The sequence below is a fragment of the Coregonus clupeaformis genome, unplaced genomic scaffold, assembly GCF_020615455.1.
Source record: "Coregonus clupeaformis isolate EN_2021a unplaced genomic scaffold, ASM2061545v1 scaf0001, whole genome shotgun sequence".
NCBI classification, from domain to species: Eukaryota; Metazoa; Chordata; class Actinopteri; order Salmoniformes; family Salmonidae; genus Coregonus; species Coregonus clupeaformis.
The window spans coordinates 1,425,226-1,443,720 of NW_025533456.1; the positions used below are offsets into that span (position 1 = coordinate 1,425,226).

General features: G+C 47.5%; 1 protein-coding gene and 1 non-coding gene across 7 annotated transcripts in view; both read left to right on the plus strand.

Annotated features, from left to right (window-relative positions):
• The window catches only part of LOC123482967 (apoptotic chromatin condensation inducer in the nucleus-like), a 29,219-nt gene that overhangs the window by 2,589 nt on the left and 8,135 nt on the right, over positions 1 to 18,495 (plus strand). For 4 of the 6 annotated variants that reach the window (XM_045212213.1, XM_045212214.1, XM_045212218.1 and 1 more), the window contains exons 4-7: positions 588 to 685; positions 877 to 2,937; positions 3,404 to 3,480; positions 13,117 to 13,258. In XM_045212213.1, the coding sequence (XP_045068148.1) occupies positions 588 to 685; positions 877 to 2,937; positions 3,404 to 3,480; positions 13,117 to 13,258 (2,378 nt within the window). The remainder of the gene's footprint in view (positions 1 to 587; positions 686 to 876; positions 2,938 to 3,403; positions 3,481 to 13,116; positions 13,259 to 18,495) is intronic. The other 2 variants (XM_045212217.1, XM_045212216.1) reach the window with 2 other exon arrangements.
• On the plus strand, positions 3,034 to 3,152 carry LOC123482988. The gene has a single exon (XR_006658029.1). It is a non-coding gene; the product is annotated as a small nucleolar RNA U6-53/MBII-28 (small nucleolar RNA).

The window sequence follows — 18,495 nt, forward strand, 5'->3', positions numbered from 1 at the left end:
TACCCACTTTAATATATTTTATTATTTTACCCGAAAGGGTACTAACACAACTTCTGTGTCTTTATTTATTAAATTGAACCTTTATTTATTAAATTGAACCTTTATTTAACAAGGCAAGTCAATTAAGAACAAATTCTTATTTACAATGACGGCCTACCAAGAGGCCTCTTGCGTGGATGGGGGCTGGGATTAAAAATAAAAATGTAGGACAAAACACACATTACGACAAGAGACACCACAACACTACATAAAGAGAGACCTAAGACAACACAGCATAGCAGCAACAACACGGTAGCAACACAACATGGCAGCAGCACAACATGGTACAAACATTGTTAGGCACAGACAACAGCACAAAGGTAGAGACAGCAGTACGTCACACGAAGCAGCCACAAGTGTCAGTAAGAGTGTCCATGATTGAGTCTTTGAATGTAGAGATGGAGATAAAACTGTCCAGTTTAAATTATTTGTATATACCAGGTTATTTCAGGTATGTTGAGTGAGCTGTCTTTCTTGTTCTCTCCAATTGAGTTGTAGTGCAGAGTCTGAGTTCTGACCCCTGACCTCTAACCTCTGTTTCTCCTCAGCAGGGGAAACAGGCCCTGAGGAGGAGGAGGAGGAGGATGAGGAGGAGGAGGAGCACACAGAGCAGGGCAACGACAGCGCTTCCTACCACCCTGACAAGGTCAGTAACACACACACACACTCACACACACAGAGAAGCAGAAGATGCTCAAAAGCCAATCACATTCGAACGGTCCAAGATATATTTATTCTCCTATAAGTTTTGTTCTTGTTCATGTGTTCATATCAGCCTAGCTAACAGTCTCAATTTCTCTCTCTCTCTTTCCCCCAACCTCACCTCTCACACCCCAGCATCGCCCCATGCCCTCCCAGCCCCCACTGACCCGGGCAGAGGAAGAGGGAGGAGGTGAAGGAGGGCCAATGATGATGGGAATGATGTCCCAGGTTATGGGCAAAGGGATGATGACTCGCAGACCACACTTTGGCCCAGGCTCCGTGCCCCAGGAGTCCCCTGACGCCCCTGGAGGTCCTGGATCCTGGATGCAGCAGCGTCCCTCCCTCCGCCACGAGGAGCCCACCACCCCCTCCCCTCCCCGCGCTGTGGCCTCCCTGTCTGTGCGTGTCCTGGGGGACCCCGAGCGCCAGGGCCTGCCACCCTCCATGCCCCCCCGCGCCCAGGCCCAGGAGAAGGAAGGCACTGCCCCGGCGGATGACGACCGACCCGCCCACTATGTGCTCCACCTCAGCCGCTCCGCCCAGGCAGCAGCCGGCGCCGGGGGTAACCGCGTCCAGGAAGACAGCGATGAAGATGATGACAGCAGTGAGGAGGATGAAGATGAGTGGGGACCTGCAGCGGGGGCAAGGAGAGGGGTCGGTGGCGGAGGAAGAGGAGGAGGACGTTCCCCTCCCCCCCAGCCCCAGGAGCCTTCCCCCAGCGTCCCAGCGGGCCGAGAGCGGTCCAGACGCAAGCTCCAGCCTCCGCAACATATCCCCCCTCAGCAGGTAGTACACCAACCACCCATGCAGCTCCGCCAGCCCACCCCGCCCCCCTCTCCACCCCCAGAGCTCTCCTTCCCCCTCCCCGACACCCCCAAGCAGAGCCCGCCCGACATGGCTGAGGAGCCAGAAAGAGCAGGGGCTGGGGTGGCCGTCCGCTCCCCTCCAGGTGGCCTCCAGAGGCAGGACTCCGACTCCAGCTCCCGCTCCAGCAGCCCAGAGCCCCTGGCCCAGCGGCGGCCCGGACCCCTCTCCCTGCTCGCCCGCAAGATGGCTTCCGAGGGAGCGTTCGGAAAGAGTGGTGAGGGTGCCTCAGACGGCCACACAGGTCCTGGTGGGGAGTCTTCCGGACCAGGAGATGGAGGTAGCAGCATCCCAGGAGCAGGACCGGGGGTTGGGGTAGTCATGTTCCCTGGGGCTGCTATCACCCACACAGGAGGCAGCAGCGCAGCGCACTCCGGATCCGTCCCTGTAGCTGAGGTCCCTGCACCAGTGGCTATGTTTGGATCAGGAGCCCAGTCCCATCCTCTCTCTCTGGTGTCTGGAGCAGCTGTCCCCAGCATGACCCTCACCGCTGAGCCCCAGGGTCCATCTGGAGAGACGGCACAGAAGAGGACGGAGAAAGAGAAGAAGCAGGTGGAGAAGGAGAAACAGGAAGAGAAGGAGAGGGAGAGTTGCCTGCCGCCAGGGAAGCACAGACGTGATTTGATGTCTCTGTCTGCGTCCTCACAGTTTGGGTCTGGGGGGTCAGAGGTGCCTGCGGTGAACCAGGGGGACAGCCCGAAGAAGTCACCCTTCGGCAGGGACGAACCCCTCTCCTCCCCTCCCGGCTCAACCACCTGCCTGCCTGCCGTCGCCCCCAAGAAGCCCCGCATGTTCTCCGACACCTCATCTGGCTCCATGACGTCCCCTCCCAAACCTGGGCAGGAAGGGTCTGTGGTGGTGACCACCCCAGGGGGACCCCCTGAACCCCATGGTATATCTGTGAAACCGCTCAAACAGGGAGTCCTCGTCTCAGGGGCCCAGCAGCACACGGACAACACCATAGAGGTCACCTCACCGAACAAGGCGTCCGCGGAAAAGCCTGGAGGAGACGATGGGAAGATGGAGAAGGAGCGTGACAGCCAGGCAGAAAAGGGGACAGCGAAAGCCGGGGAGACCAGGAGAAGGGGACCTGAAGAGGCTGTTGAGGTTGAGCCCATGGGGCCTGTTCTGCCCCCCTCTTACCTAGGTAAGAGAGAAGAGGAGAAGAAGCGGAAGGAAGATGAGAGGAAGAAGGAAGAAGAGAGGTGCAGGCAGAGGAAGAGGGCGAGCAACAGGAGGTCATCCCCCACCAGCAGCGGCGACTCTTCCTCCGATTCTGGATCCTCTTCATCACGTTCCTCTGGCTCCAACTCCTCCCAGGACAAAAAAAAGGTTAGTGACTGGGTAATCCGGATGTCAAATCAATCTTTCTCTCTGCAATGACAAGCTACCATCACCCTTCAGTACTAGAGCAGTCTACACATTAGTCTCCGATGATGATCCCGCCATGCTAATACTGATGCACCAGACTGGCAGTGTGTCACTCTGGGTGCAAGTGAGTTAAACTCACCTTCTCATACTGACTGGGTCAGTGTGGGCTGAGGAGAATTAGTAAAAGATGCTTCACCACCTGTGACATGCTTCTTTATATTATTGAACATAATAATTTAACATAATAACCCCTCTTCCCTCATACAATCCCAGCAATCTTTCTTGACATGCTTTTATTTGATCATATAAAAGGGGATTATTTTCCGGTACAGAAGTAGCTTCTTGCTTTTGTCTCTAACACAACACATTGATATTTTGCCATATATTGCCAATTGTCTGTCGTTTGCTCATTCTATTTGTTTGTCAGAAGTCTGGCCCTGGAAAAGGAAGACAGGATGAAAAGAGAAGACTGGAAAAGGGAGGAGAGAAGAAACAGTCTTCCAGGTCAGCCATAATACCATTTGAGTTGCTCTCACAACGCACACACTCCTCCTTGTTCTTTACACATACACACCAGGGTTTCCATTAGCCGGTAATAGCCGGATTTAGGCTGCTAAAAAAATGGAAAAGCCAGTCAATAAAATTGCCGGCGGCTAATTGTCTGGTAGAAGAAGAAAAATAATGATTTTTAGCCTAATCATTGTCAGTTAAGAACAAATTCTTGTTTACAATGACGGCCTACACCGGGAAAAATCCGGACGACGCTGGGCCAATTGTGCGCCGCCCTATAGGATACCAGTTGATGGAAATACGTTTGACCGGTCATGATTATTGGTCTATGGGTCAATTTGCATAATTTAGTGGAATTAAATTGACGCATGTGTATATTCATTATGTATCTTATTTATGACACGCACAGCATACAGATACAGTCTTTTAGCGGAAAATATGTCAGACATCACTTTTATAAGCCCAATCATTGCGCAACAATTCTAAATGCAATCATGTGTTCAAATGTTTTTTGGCCACGATTAAAGAGGTAATATTTGTATTTCTCAACTGGTAATTGAAGTGCGCTTCCCATTAGCCATTCAAATGCATAGGCAAAGAAGGCAGGCTTCATCAGTGCGTCACCCACCACTTTGTAATGAGCTGGAGGCGTTATGCATTTTGAAAGCATATAGCTGCTTAATTGTTTGAAACCTGAACATTTTACTACATATTATGAGGCATGTTTTACCTTGCTTCAAAGTAGCCTATAGCCAAAATCCAACCCTGTCCGTGGAGGCAATTATTTTATAAAGACTTCCATATGCCATTGAAACCAGTAGCCCATTTCTCTCATGTTCTGTTGGTTTTCAACTTTCTTTCACTGTCCGGTAGCAAAATCCACATTCACGCGTAGCCTACTGCCTTGTGAACATTGCTGCGCTAATAATGTTAAGAAATAATAGTTGATCAACATTTTAGCTAAACAAAGCCTTTTATTTTGTAATTTAAAAAAAATTATCCTAGTCCTAACGGTTGTATGAATTTGGGAGCACCGTGGGTGGACGCCCTAATCAGGTTATGCACCCAATGCATATGGGTCTGAGAAATATACGGGTAAATTAAAATGCTGCCGGTCAAATGTCCAGCGCCACATTTTCATAACGGAAACCCTGACACACACACTTCACAAAACAAACCCTTGGTGAGCTGCTAATATTTGCACACATACATTTTCCGATGCATTACCGATTTGTACAGTGCTGTGAAAAAGTATTTGCCCCCTTTCAGATGTTCTCTATTATTGCATATTGTTAATACTGAATGTTATCAGATCTTCAACCAAAACCTAATATTAGATAAAGGGAACCCGAGTTTACAAAAAAATAAGTTATTTTATTTAATTAATTAACAAAGTTATCATAACACCCAACTCCCCTGTGTGAAAAAGTAATTGCCCCCTTACACTCTAACTGGTTGTGCCACCTTTAGCTGCAATGACTGCAACCAAATGCTTCCTGTAGTTGTTGATCAGTCTCTCACATCGCTGTGGAGGAATTTTGGCCCACTCTTCCATGCAGAACTGCTTTAACTTAGTGACGTGTGGGTTTTCAAGCATGAACTGCTCGTTTCAAGTCCTGCCACAACATCTCAATTGGGATTAGGTCTGGACTTTGACTAGGCCATTCCAAAACTTCAAATGTGTTACTTTTTAACCATTTTCATGTAGACTTGATTGTGTGTCTTGCTGCATGACCCAGCTGTGCTTCAGCTCACAGACGGATGGCCTGACATTCTCCTGTAGAATTCTCTGATACAGAGCAGAATTCATGGTTCCTTCTATTAAGGAAAGGCTTCCAGGTCCTGAGGCAGCAAAGTATCCCCAAACCATCACACTACCACCACAATGCTTGACCGTTAGTATGAGGTTCTTACTGTGGAATGCAGTGTTTGGTTTTCGCCAGACATAAATGGGACCCATCTCGTCCAAAAAGTTGATGCAAGTTTGCCAAAAAGCACCTGGAAGCACCTGGATGACTCTTGGAAGAATGTTCTATGGACAGATGAGTCAAAAGTATAACTTTTTGGATGACATGGGTCCCATTATTTATTTTCCAATAAATTACTATTAAGAAGGAATTTGCCTGGAGGTTTTAATTCTAACGCGTAAACATATTTCAACATGTCCAGGCAATAACAGGCTACACTGACAACTTGAGCTTGGCTCCCAAGTTTCTAAACCATTCCAAACCATCTTTGGTATAGTGTCGCCATAATATTGGAATTGAGGAAGTGTGATCATAATCATTATTTTCACGATCTGCAGTAGACATCCTAAATGCCCACCAGCCTGCAGATGTGTGCTAAACAGTGCACTTGCACCTGAGATGCATTTTTAGGCTATGGATGAGAAAGTTATCTTGTCATTTCCAAAAGTTTTGTTTAGTTGGAAGGCTGCTTTGCGATCTATGAACAGCAAGGGTTGCATTAAAAAGTTGACACATGTAGGCCCTTTTTATAGGCTATGCGCAGCACTTTGTTTTAAGCATCAATTGATCTATTTAGTTAGGCCTATTGTTTTCTTGCTCAAACCACGAGCAACACCTGTCAAACTCAGACATTTCTCTCAACACAGGGATGTCCATTTGCATTGGACTAGCAATATAAGAGGACCGTGGAGTTGTTTTTTGCGGCTGGAATTATTTACACACAGGTGTTCAGAGCACGCTAGATACAGTGCGTTCGGAAAGTATTCAGACCCCTTGACTTTTTCCACATTTTGTTAAGTTACAGCCTTATTCTAAAATGGTTTAAATTGATTTTTTCCCCCATCAATCTACACAATTCCCCATAATGACAAAGCAAAAACAGGTTTAGAAATGTGTGCACATTTATTAAAAATAAAGAACTGAAATATGACATTTACATAAGTATTCAGACCCTTTACTCAGTACTTTGTTGAAGCACCTTTGGCAGCGATTACAGCCTCAAGGCTTCTTGGGTATGATGCTACAAGCTTGGCACACCTGTATTTGGGGAGTTTCTCCCATTCTTCTCTGCAGATCCTCTCAAGCTCTGTCAGGTTGGATGGGGAACGTCGCTGCACAGCTATTTTCAGATCTCCATAGATGTTTGATCGGGTTCAGGCTCTGGCTGGACCACTCAAGGACATTCAGAGACTTGTCCCGAAGCCACTCCTGCATTGTCTTGGTTGTGTGCTTAGGGTCATTGTCCTGTTGGAAGGTGAACCTTCACCCCAGTCTGAGGACCTGAGAGCTCTGGAGCAGGTTTTTGTCAAGGATCTCTCTGTACTTTGCTCCGTTCATCTTTCCCTCGATCCTGACTAGTCTCCAAGTCCCTGCTGCTGAAAAACATCCCTACAGCATGATGCTGCCACCACAATGCTTCACCGTAGGGATGGTGCCAGGTTTCCTCCAGATGTGATGCTTGGCATTCAGGCCAAAGAGTTCAATCTTGGATTCATCAGACCAGAGAATCTTGTTTCTCATTGTCTGAGAGTCCTTTAGGTGCCTTTTGGCAAACTCCAAGCGGGCGGTCATGTGCCTTTTTACTGAAGAGTGACTTCTGTCTGGCCACTACCATAAAAGCCTGATTGGTGGAGTGCTGCAGAGATGGTTGTTGTCCTTCTGGAAGGTTCTCCCATCTCCACAGAGGAACTCTGGAGCTCTGTCAAGAGTGACCTCCCTGACCAAGGCCCTTCTCCCCCGGTTGCAAAAATTCCCCAAAACTTGTTTTCACTTTGTTATTATGGGGTATTGTGTGTAGATTGAGAACAAGGCTGTAACGTAACAAAATTTGGAAAAAGTCAAGGTCTGAATACTTCCCGAATGCACTGGAGCTAATTAACACAGGTGGTTCCGTCTGTCTTCCGTAAACAAGAGCTGTAACATGGAGATATGGGCGTTTGGGAACACGAAGCCTAACCCTATAAAGGTGCAAAACACAGCTACACGTGCGCCCGGGCGACATTAATCGAACCCCCTCTATCATCCCTGCCTCAGTTGTCTGTAATGTGAATGTTTCTTTGGAATTTAACACGTTGAACACATCCTTCTGGGCCCGGTTTCCCAAAAAGCATCTTAAGGCTAAGTTCGTTAGATCCTTCGTTAGGAGCATTGTTAAATCTCTGAACGGTTTCCCAAAACCAATGTTATTAACATTGCACTTGAAAACGCTCGTAATCTAACGCCTAACTCAGACCACTCGTAGAACAGTGCGTCGTTAGATGTATTTTTGCCCTGCTGGGACACTTTATACACAGATCTCTGCTAAACATTGAATCGCATGGTTTATACGTCTCTCTCTGTGACTGCTGATGACTTCAGAACAAAGTTGACTACCAATACAAAGTTTCCAATGTCTTTGCAATTGATACAAACAAGTGAGGTATAAAAAGATGCTTCAAATGAAAACTGCGATGACTGCATCAAAATATAAACAGTAGGGGCCCGGGGTAATCATATTGAAATACATTTAATATTAAATCAATTGAGTTCTATTTTGATACTTGTAGGCTACTATCTAATTTGTCTCTATATTTCATGTGTAGTCTAACGTGTGCAATGATGTGCCAAATCAGCGATTTTAGTCCATTTTTATTGGGTAAGCATTAGAATAAGCCACCTCAATATTTGCAGCCATAGGTGGTAATAGGAGCTGATCTGTCATCAGTATTGTAAAATAATGATAATGTTAAGGTAAGATTTGAATGGAGAAAACTGATCCGATTTTAATTCTCCCTTTCTTTCGATACTATAAGTATCGACACATACTCCAATTTATCGACCGTTCTCTCTGCGTGTTGTTTTGGGAAACACGTTACATCTTCGGCCGTTGTAGGAAAGATACATCGTTAAAGCACTCCTAAGCTCCATCGCTATCGGGAAACCGGGCCCTGGTCATTGATCTGTGGATGGATAATTTGACTCCAGGAGTGGATGGACGTCTCAAGGTAGCGATCAAGAGTTTAAAGATTATAATAAAAGCAGGAAGCACCATTAAATCAAATCAAATCAAATTTTATTGGTCACATGCGCCGAATACAACAGGTGCAGACATTACAGTGAAATGCTTACTTACAGCCCTTAACCAACAGAGCATTTATTTTAAACAAAAAAGTAAGAATAAAACAACAACAAAAAAGTGTTGAGAAAAAAAGAGCAGAAGTAAAAATAAAGTGACAGTAGGGAGGCTATATATACAATAGAATAAAGTGACAGTAGGGAGGCTATATATACAGGGGGGTACCGTTGCATAGTCAATGTGCGGGGGCACCGGCTAGTTGAGGTAGTTGAGGTAATATGTACATGTGGGTAGAGTTAAAGTGACTATGCATAAATACTTAACAGAGTAGCAGCAGCGTAAAAAGTATGGGGTGGGGGGCAGTGCAAATAGTCCGGGTAGCCATGATTAGCTGTTCAGGAGTCTTATGGCTTGGGGGTAGAAGCTGTTGAGAAGTCTTTTGGACCTAGACTTGGCACTCCGGTACCGCTTGCCGTGCGGTAGCAGAGAGAACAGTCTATGACTAGGGTGACTGGAGTCTTTGACAATTTTGAGGGCCTTCCTCTGACACCGCCTGGTATAGAGGTCCTGGATGGCAGGGAGCTTTGCCCCTGTGATGTACTGGGCCGTACGAGAAAATGTGTGTGCAGATATATATTTTATGGGTCTTGCCTTTGCCAGAAGATACCGACCCTACCCTTACGCTTGTTTACACTGAGCTGCACTGGGGTCTGAACGCAATCATGGTTACATTAAGACACCTTGGAGCCGGCGTGAGATATGGGTTGGAAAACGTACCTCAATGCAGACTACTAGTTTTCCCGGAAAACTGCCCTTTTCATCCTCCGCTAGCAGTAGCCACAGCAGCTATTATGGAATGGCACTTCATGCTGAACAAGAAAGGAGCTTATTGGCTGACTGCCATTCCAAAAATGGCTGCAGTGGCTACTGCTAGCTAGCAGGAGGACGAAAAGGGCAGTTTTCTGTGAAAACGCAGTATTTAAAACTTCTCTATGTATGAGTGTGGATGATGTAAAATGTTGAGTATAGTTGCGTATCCCATCCCTGCATTGAGGTAGATTTTCCAACCCATATCTCATGCTGGCTCTTAATGTAACCATGAGTGCATTCCGACCCCAGTGCAGCTCTGTGTAAACAAGGTAATGGTCTGTATCTTCTAGAAACTCTTGCCTCATCATTAAGTTTTAATGTCCATCTATGTCATGAGTGAAGTATGTTTCATAGGTTTTGTGTTTTTTGATGAATGACACATTGTTTGACTTAATTTCTAATTTGGACATTTGACACATGGATATATTGGAAAGAAAATGTGAACGGTTTATTCCATATAGAGATGACGCAATAAATTGGCCATAACACCACACCCAGATTTTGCCACGTTTTAGCATGATCCATTGTAACTACTCTACTACTGCCAAATGTCAAATTCGTTGTTACAAAATAGCGATAGCATCCCTTCACATACCGACAGCATTGTAAACAGTCAATTATTACTTGCGCGACTACTAGTTATAGAAAAGGCAAGGAAGGGGCAAAGGTAGTCGTATTTCTTGTTAGGCGTTTAATGAGGCACCCCACAGCCGAAGAGAGACGGTTAGTGCAATCCGGGATTCTTGGGACGCCCCTTTCCTAAACTAAACCAAAGATTATCTATTATATTGAAAAGATAGCAGAGTGACCGCTCTAACTATAGAAAGACATGTCCTCAATGATTGAAGGCAGGGGAGATCGGGTGGGACTATTCTAGCCAGTGAGCGGGCAAATACGCGTGTGAACAACAGGCACACAACTGTCGTTTTTCTCAAAGTAGCCGGAATGCCATCCACTTATCAGTACATTTGTAACAGGCTAAACATAACAAAACTTCTATAGGATAAAAGAAGCCTCGCGTAATTCGACACTCTCAGACCTCCATACAAAAAGGGCTTATCTCACGCGGACAGATGTTGGGCAGGGTAAATCCTCTCGCTTCGCCTTTCCCTCTCTGCCTTAACCCCTACGTGGTCCTCTGTAACTCAGCTGGTAGAGCACGGCGCTTGTAACGCCAAGGTAGTGGGTTCGATCCCCGGGACCACCCATACACAAAAATGTATGCACGCATGACTGTAAGTCGCTTTGGATAAAAGCGTCTGCTAAATGGCATATTATATTATTATTATACAATAACTCCAACCAGTTGAAAATTGGGCTCCCGAGTGGCGCAGTGGTCTAAGGCACTGCATCTCAGTGCTTGAGGCGTCACTACAGACCACCTGGTTCGATTCCAGGCTGTATCACAACCGGCCGTGATTGGGAGTCCCATAGGGCGGCGCACAATTGGCCCAGCGTCGTCCGGGTTTGGCCGGTGAAGGCCGTCATTGTAAATAAGAATTTGTTCTTAACCGACTTGCCTAGTTAAATAAAGGTTTAAAAATATATATATATATATATATATATATATATTTTTTAATCGTCTTCAATGGGGGTGACGTCAGAGTTGGAGGTCCCAAGGATCCCGGATAGCGAACTATTTCCCCCTCTCGGCTCGCTATCCAATATGGCCGTCGTGCGTGTATTGGTACTCTGATATCGTCGCAGTGCACAAACCCGGCAGCCGCATAAGGATTTCTCGTCCTCGATTTCAATCCGTGCCTGACTGGAGCAATCGATTGCGATAGTGTTAGGTGTCGGCGGTTTGAGCCAGACAATATGCTATCAGAAGGGACCAAAAACGGGTAAGATAGAGAGCGAAAGGTTAGGCATTACGTTGCTAGATTTGCTTCATCGTAGTAGCTAAGGCGCAGCCAGTGCTGATTGTCACTTGTGTCATGTCTCAACCGCTCGTTCACCCTGCGCGTCTGGTGCCCTAATTAAATTATCGCTAAACATACGTTGTCACTGTCAGCGGTGGGCTTTTGATTACTAGACTGACACGAAGTGTGTTACATTACATACATTCGTCGTGCACGTGAGTCTCGCTCTCTCCGCGTCCACGTGGGGTGTGGATCCGTTGGACTCGTGTTCGGGGATGGGAGATACCAGGGTAACTCCGCAGTCATTCAAGTTTATTAGTACCAGAAAATACATATACGCAGATGAGTAAGTACTAAAACTGGTAGTAGTTGGATCAAACGCGACATACTGAGAATCATGCAGAAGCTTATGAATTAAACAACGAATTACTTCCTCGTTGTTCTTGACTCGTCGTAACATGTTTCAGTTTAGCTTGTGTGTGTGTGTACTAAAGCTCACCTACACTCGCTGTGTGAATCAAATGGCTGTTTAGAGACCATTTTATATATCTGAATGTACACTACCTGTCTCGCTATGACTCCAGTACATGAATAGATATACTGCCTGTCTCACTCTGTATGAATGTCTTACTATATGAATACAGTGTAGGTAACGACTCTCTCACTTCAGAGGTAGGGTATGACTGATTAATTGTCCACCTCCTCTCCCTCGTCTTTTATGCTTCTTTTGTCAGGTTAGTTATTGCTGTGGAGAGGAGATGGATGGTGTCAGACAGAGCCATGTATAAATATATATGGCTCTGGTGTCAGATTAAGAGTCGTGATGATGATAAAGAATACTGTTCATGTTGTTAATGAGCAAGTGTCACCATGGGAGATAATTTAATACACAAGACATGTGTTGGCCATTGTGGGTGGGTGCCCTTATGGTGTGTCATAATTCTCCACCTGGCAAGGCTGGGGATGAGGCTGTCTCCTGGGGGTACTATATGGACTATCAATGGTCAATGTGGAGTAAGGATTAAGTTATATAAATGAGGAAATGAAAAAAAAATGGGGGGCCTCTTTAGCAAAGAGGCAGTCCTCCTTCCAACGAACACACAAACGAACACACACTCTTAATGATTACATCTGGGACCGGCTGCTCCTCCACTGCTGCCCCACTGGGGTGGAGTTCTAGTTGACATATGTCCCCTGGCCCCTCATAGGCCTCAGATTGCAGGTGTGTGTTCGGAGTGTGTAAGAGACACACGCAGAACAATGGCTTCACTTTTTTGGTGTGGACGATGTGGAAGGCTTGAGGAGTCCAATCGGTTATCAGTCAGTGACATTAGGATGACCCTGTAAGTGATCTCCTCAAAATGTGTGTACGCGTGTGGTCTTTGGTTAGTCAGCAGTGCATGTCTTGGTTGGTCAATCAGTGTGACTGACCGTATGAGGAGTTTGTTTTGAGGAGTATTTATGACCTCGTAGCTGGGTCGCTGGGTGTCAGTTGGCTGTTTGGTGGTGTGAGAAAGTTATTTATAGTTGCACTGTCCCAGATAACTAGCCTCAACCAACCTTCCCTTCTCTCTCTCTCCGTTTCCTGTGTCTTCTCGCTCTCTTGTCATGATCTGTCCTCTGTGTGTGTCCGACTCTCTCTTTACTAGAGGTATCCTCTTCCATCCATCTTCTCTTATTTTTTGATGAGGGACACATTTTTGTTCCTTCCTACTAGATTGACTTTTTAGCTTTCATGGCTAATGGTTGTAGGTAGGACAAAAGACCGCATCTTTGCCGTTTTTATGTGTTTTACGATGACATGCTCTTCATTCAGATCTTTGTATGATAATACATAATCTCTCTCTACTATCCTCTCTCTCTCTCTCTTCCCCAGGGAGGAGAAGCAGTCTTCCCTGTCGGAGCCGTCCGGCCCTGGCCCTATGGAGGTGGTGGAGAGGACAGACCCAGAGGACTCCAGGGCCCCCCAGCCCACCCCCGAAGGGGACCCAGAGAACAGTGAGGGCCGCATGGAGGAGGTAAGGCCGCTGAGAGGGAGAGGTGGGGGCCTGGGCGCATGGGGATAACTGGGGCTAACTCTGGGGGGGGTCAGTGGATGTTTCAGGAAGTAACCCCCTTGTCCTATGGCTTAGTCTGGTACAGGCTGTGTCCCAAGTGGGACCCTGTTCCCTACATAGTGCACTACTCTGTTTTGACCGGAGCCCATAGGGTGCGCTAGAAATAAAATTGTGCACTATAGGGAATAGGATGCCAATGGGACACAGCCCTGGTTTGAGACAGTTAAACGTCCATTGATGGATATTTGTGGATGTTTCAGGGTAACAGTGAACGAACATACTAACCCCCTTGTTACTATGGCTTAGTTTGATACAGTTCAAATACCCATAGGTAGATTCTTCTCTCCACAAATGGGACTAAACAAACTAACCTAACCTCTTTGAAACAGCTAGCTAAATGTCGATAGATACTGTTCGCAACATACACTCACACATAGACATGCCACACACACGTTATTCTATATTCTTCTATATCTGGAGGTTTTCATAGAGCAGTTGCTTTAGCGACTGGACTGCAGGTGGTTCATCACTAATGGGGTGTGAAATTAGACGTGAACTCCACATGGACTGCATGCGTGCTCCACATCTCAATGTTGTTGGGTCATTTGTGTGTGTGTGAGAGAGAGGGTGAGTCAGGGTAATCTACAGTCACATTGCTCATTATTATCACAAGCTAACAAAATACACACGCACATAAATATGCATTTAACATACATTTTCCAAATCCTATTATGACCATACACGTAATACTACAGAGCCATCAAGGGTAGGCAGAGTCAAATGTATTTGTTTGGCCATTTTGAAATGAGCGTAAACCTTCCTTCCCTTCTTGTTAGTCAGATCCAACATAGTAAACCAACAGTGGTCAGTGGCTGAACGGACCACTAATTTCAAATGACAATAGTCCATTATGAGAACTTCAGAGCATTCTGCACTTTTACACATTTCAGATTATAAACTAATGCAATTGCTATTCAGCGAAGCAGTTCCTTTTGAAATGGCTCACCCTCACTGTGTGTGTGTGTGTGGGGTTGTGACCTCAGGGTTTGCATGAGTAATAGCCCCTGACAGTGTGCAGGAAGAGATGCATCAAGTCTCTCCCTCTGCTTTCCCTCATTTTCTCTCTACATCCCTCTGTCCCGACTCGGTCTCTGTCCCGACTCTCGCTCTCTGTCCCGACTCTCGCTCTCTGTCCCGACTCTCGCTCTCTGTCCCGACTCTCGCTCTCTGTCCCGACTCTCGCTCTCTGTCCCGACTCGGTCTCTGTCCCGACTCTCGCTCTCTGTCCCGACTCTCGCTCTCTGTCCCGACTCTCGCTCTCTGTCCCGACTCTCGCTCTCTGTCCCGACTCTCGCTCTCTGTCCCGACTCTCGCTCTCTGTCCCGACTCTCGCTCTCTGTCCCGACTCTCGCTCTCTGTCCCGACTCTCGCTCTCTGTCCCGACTCTCGCTCTCTGTCCCGACTCTCGCTCTCTGTCCCGACTCTCGCTCTCTGTCCCGACTCTCGCTCTCTGTCCCGACTCTCGCTCTCTGTCCCGACCCGCGCTCGCTCTCTGTCCCGACTCGCGTTCTCGCTCTCTGTCCCGACTCGCGTTCTCGCTCTCTGTCCCGACTCGCGCTTTCGGCTCTCTGTTCCGACTCTCGCTCTCTGTTCCGACTCGCGCTCTCTGTCCCGACTCTCGCTCTCTGTCCCGACTCTCGCTCTCTGTCCCGACTCTCGCTCTCTGTCCCGACCCGCGCTCTCGCTCTCTGTCCCGACTCGCGTTCTCGCTCTCTGTCCCGACTCGCGTTCTCGCTCTCTGTCCCGACTCGCGTTCTCGCTCTCTGTCCCGACTCGCGCTTTTGGCTCTCTGTCCCGACTCTCGCTCTCTGTTCCGACTCGCGCTCTCTGTTCCGACTCGCGCTGTCCCGACTCGCGCTCTCCCTCTGTCCCGACTCGCGCTCTCCCTCTGTCCCGACTCGCGCTCTCTCCCTCTGTCCCGACTCGCGCGCTCTCCCTCTGTCCCGACTCGCGCGCTCTCCCTCTCTCCCGACTGGCGCGCTCTCCCTCTCTCCCGACTGGCGCGCTCTCCCTCTCTCCCGACTGGCGCGCTCTCCCTCTCTCCCGACTGGCGCGCTCTCCCTCTCTCCCGACTGGCGCGCTCTCCCTCTCTCCCGACTGGCGCGCTCTCCCTCTCTCCCGACTGGCGCGCTCTCCCTCTCTCCCGACTGGCGCGCTCTCCCTCTCTCCCGACTGGCGCGCTCTCCCTCTCTCCCGACTCGCGCGCTCTCCCGACTCGCGCTCTCTCTCTCTGTCCCGACTCGCGCGCTCTCTCTCGACTCGCGCTCTCTCTCTCCCGACTCGCGTGCGCTCTCTCTCTCTCTGTCCCGACTCGCGCGCTCTCTCTCATTCCCATGATCTCTTTATTTATTTTGGTGTGACTGCTGTTTTAAAACCCCATTGATTGCTTTGTTACGAAGGTGCCCATGCCTCTTCCATTGCCCCTAATGGTACCTGCGTACTACTACTACTGCCACCTCCTCCTCCACTACTACTACTCCTCCTCCTCCAACTCCTGCCCCGCTATGCCCAAGCGCCTCGGCTGGACCTGAGCTAGGCCCCAGAGTGAGAGCTACTACTACACCACACCTGATTGCACTGAGGTAGCCTCAGAGAGAGAACCAGAGAGCCTGAGCCACCAAGGCCTCCCCTAACCCCCAGCACTGATTCAGCCACAGAACCAGAGGCTGAGCCTGCAAGTCCTCCCCAGAACCAAAGCCTCCCCTCCAGCCCAGCCCTGAGCCAGCCACAGGGCCTGAGACTGACCCACCAAAGCCCAGAGCTGAGCCAGCCAAAGAACCAGAGGTTGAATAAAAGCCACCCCTAACCTCCAGCCCAGTCATTCGCTGAGCCAGCAGGAACACAATAACATCACACCAGAGGCCCTCTGTTGCCACAGCAACCAGCAACAGAACCCTGGGGAGGGAATCCCACTCACTAAACTGCCTGATGGAGAGGGAGGGAGGGGGACGTTGTCTGCTGCCGTCGCCCTCCCTTCCTTCCTTCCGCCATTTTGTGGAGAAACTAAAGCTACAGCTACTCTCCGCACCAAGAGAGAAGGAGCATGTTCTGCCAGACTTATCACAGACAGGATGACTTCCTGCTGTTTATCCCTGTGTCTCCATGCCAGTCTGCCCCCTACTGGTCGAGAGGACTATAAACAGGCAGGAGCCTTTCTGCCTCATGGACTTGAATGAACAGGGCCCACCTACACACTGATGAGGCCCATCCAGATATCATCAGGGCCTGATCATCTGAAACGACACCAAGTTGACTTTCTCTGATGCATCTCCCAGCTATGTGTCTTCAATGTAGACACTCGAGTGGATTATTGAAATGGATTTAAAACATTATTTTGGACTACATATTTTTTCATAAGACAACCGCTGAGTGCGAGAAAATATGGAAATGTTTTGTTGCTACGGGCCCTTTCATTGGCTCATTGGCTCGTTCCCTTGTTCCGAATGCTACTATTGGCTTGGCCTGCCAGGCCAGCAGCCAACCTGGACCTTGATTGGCTGGTCAATCCTCATTAGAGACTATTACAACCTTCTGGATTTTATTTGAACGTTTCACTTGCATCAAAGATACTCAAAGCAAAGTCGAAAGGACATATTTTGGCGAATCTGGTTGCAGAGTACACACAGAATAAGTCATCAGTATGTGTGCTTATAGCCTGCACTCTGAATTCACAACTATTGAACATCTCCCTACGGCTTCCCCCTCACGGAACTTTTGACACTACACCAGCCACTATGGATTTAAACTTTAATCTGTGGTCTCATTGGACTATTGGTTATTACACAACCAGAGGCTTTTCAGTTGGAACTTTTCAAGTCTACAGGGCACGCAAATTCTGTCATGGACATCAAGCGATCCGATTTGTTTATATTGGGACTTCCAAAGTTTTGACCCCCTTCTACCAATATTAATCGACGAACCAACAATTCATGAACTCCTTGCCTAACAAGCAAAAGGCAAAATGACTCTAATCAAGCAAAGCACCAGTCAAAAAGTCCAAAGTTAAGATCACTTCCTGCCTGCCAGCTAATCACCATTCAGCACACTCAAATCGAGTACCGCCCTCACTCCTCTGCCTTCTCTGATTGGACCCTTGTTGCCTAGATACAGTACACAATGCCGTGCGGTTGGGCCATAGCCAAGCCAGTGGGGAATCAGGTGTCAATGGTACCAGGAAATGACTTGTAATTTTTCTCTCTATTTGAGATGTTTTTTTGTTTTTCTTTTAATTAACTATTAAGAAAAGAAATGTCAGTTAGTTTCTTCTCATATCTTTTTGGTTGTTTACTTCAAGACAGGAGGATTGACTTCATTTTGCTATGTGTAACTCAGTATAACCCCTTTTAAACTCACAATTACTGCAGTTTCAATTTGATAAAAAAATAAAATAATAATTTGAGCTCCTAAAGCTGATATCTAGCCTATCCTAAGTGTCTGCATACATTTCCTGGCAGATCACCGTCCTTTATTTGAATCCTCCACTGAATTGGAACTGCAGTATCAGCCCAGACCTGTTCAGGTGTCTCTGGTCTGACAGACAATGTCTCCAGCGCCCACCCCTCCACCTCTGTGACATCGAACACTCAGTCGCAACCCAAACAGCGACTCACAACATTAGTTCCTGTCATATTTTATGTTGATGTTTAGGCACCAATACAAATGTAAATGTAAAATGTAAGGACTACATGTAAGGGCCATAACGAAGACTATACAGGATTATAAACAATTGATACAGTTCCAGTACAGTCGGTCTCTGCTTACCACACACAGGAAGAGCCAGACACTCAAGTCATTATTAACGATCAGCTCAAGGGTATCCTCCCGACTGTCTAGTATGCTGGTCTGAACATTAACATCCTAGACCCAGAGGCCATAAAGATGCATTAACACAACGCCTTTTATCACTCCACTTGGAGCTAAAAGGTATTAGTCAATGTCAGTCAGTCAGTCTTCTACTCAACCAGCTGAGGTCTCGATCAGTGTAGCAGAGGAAAGCTAGTTGATGCCTTTTATGTATTATTTTCTATGTACTTGGTTTGTACTCAATGGGCACTACATCCACAGCAACACAGCAGGATTATATTACCACTGTGTCTACAAGAACACACCAACACACACCAGTCGGAGTTGTCTGGTGA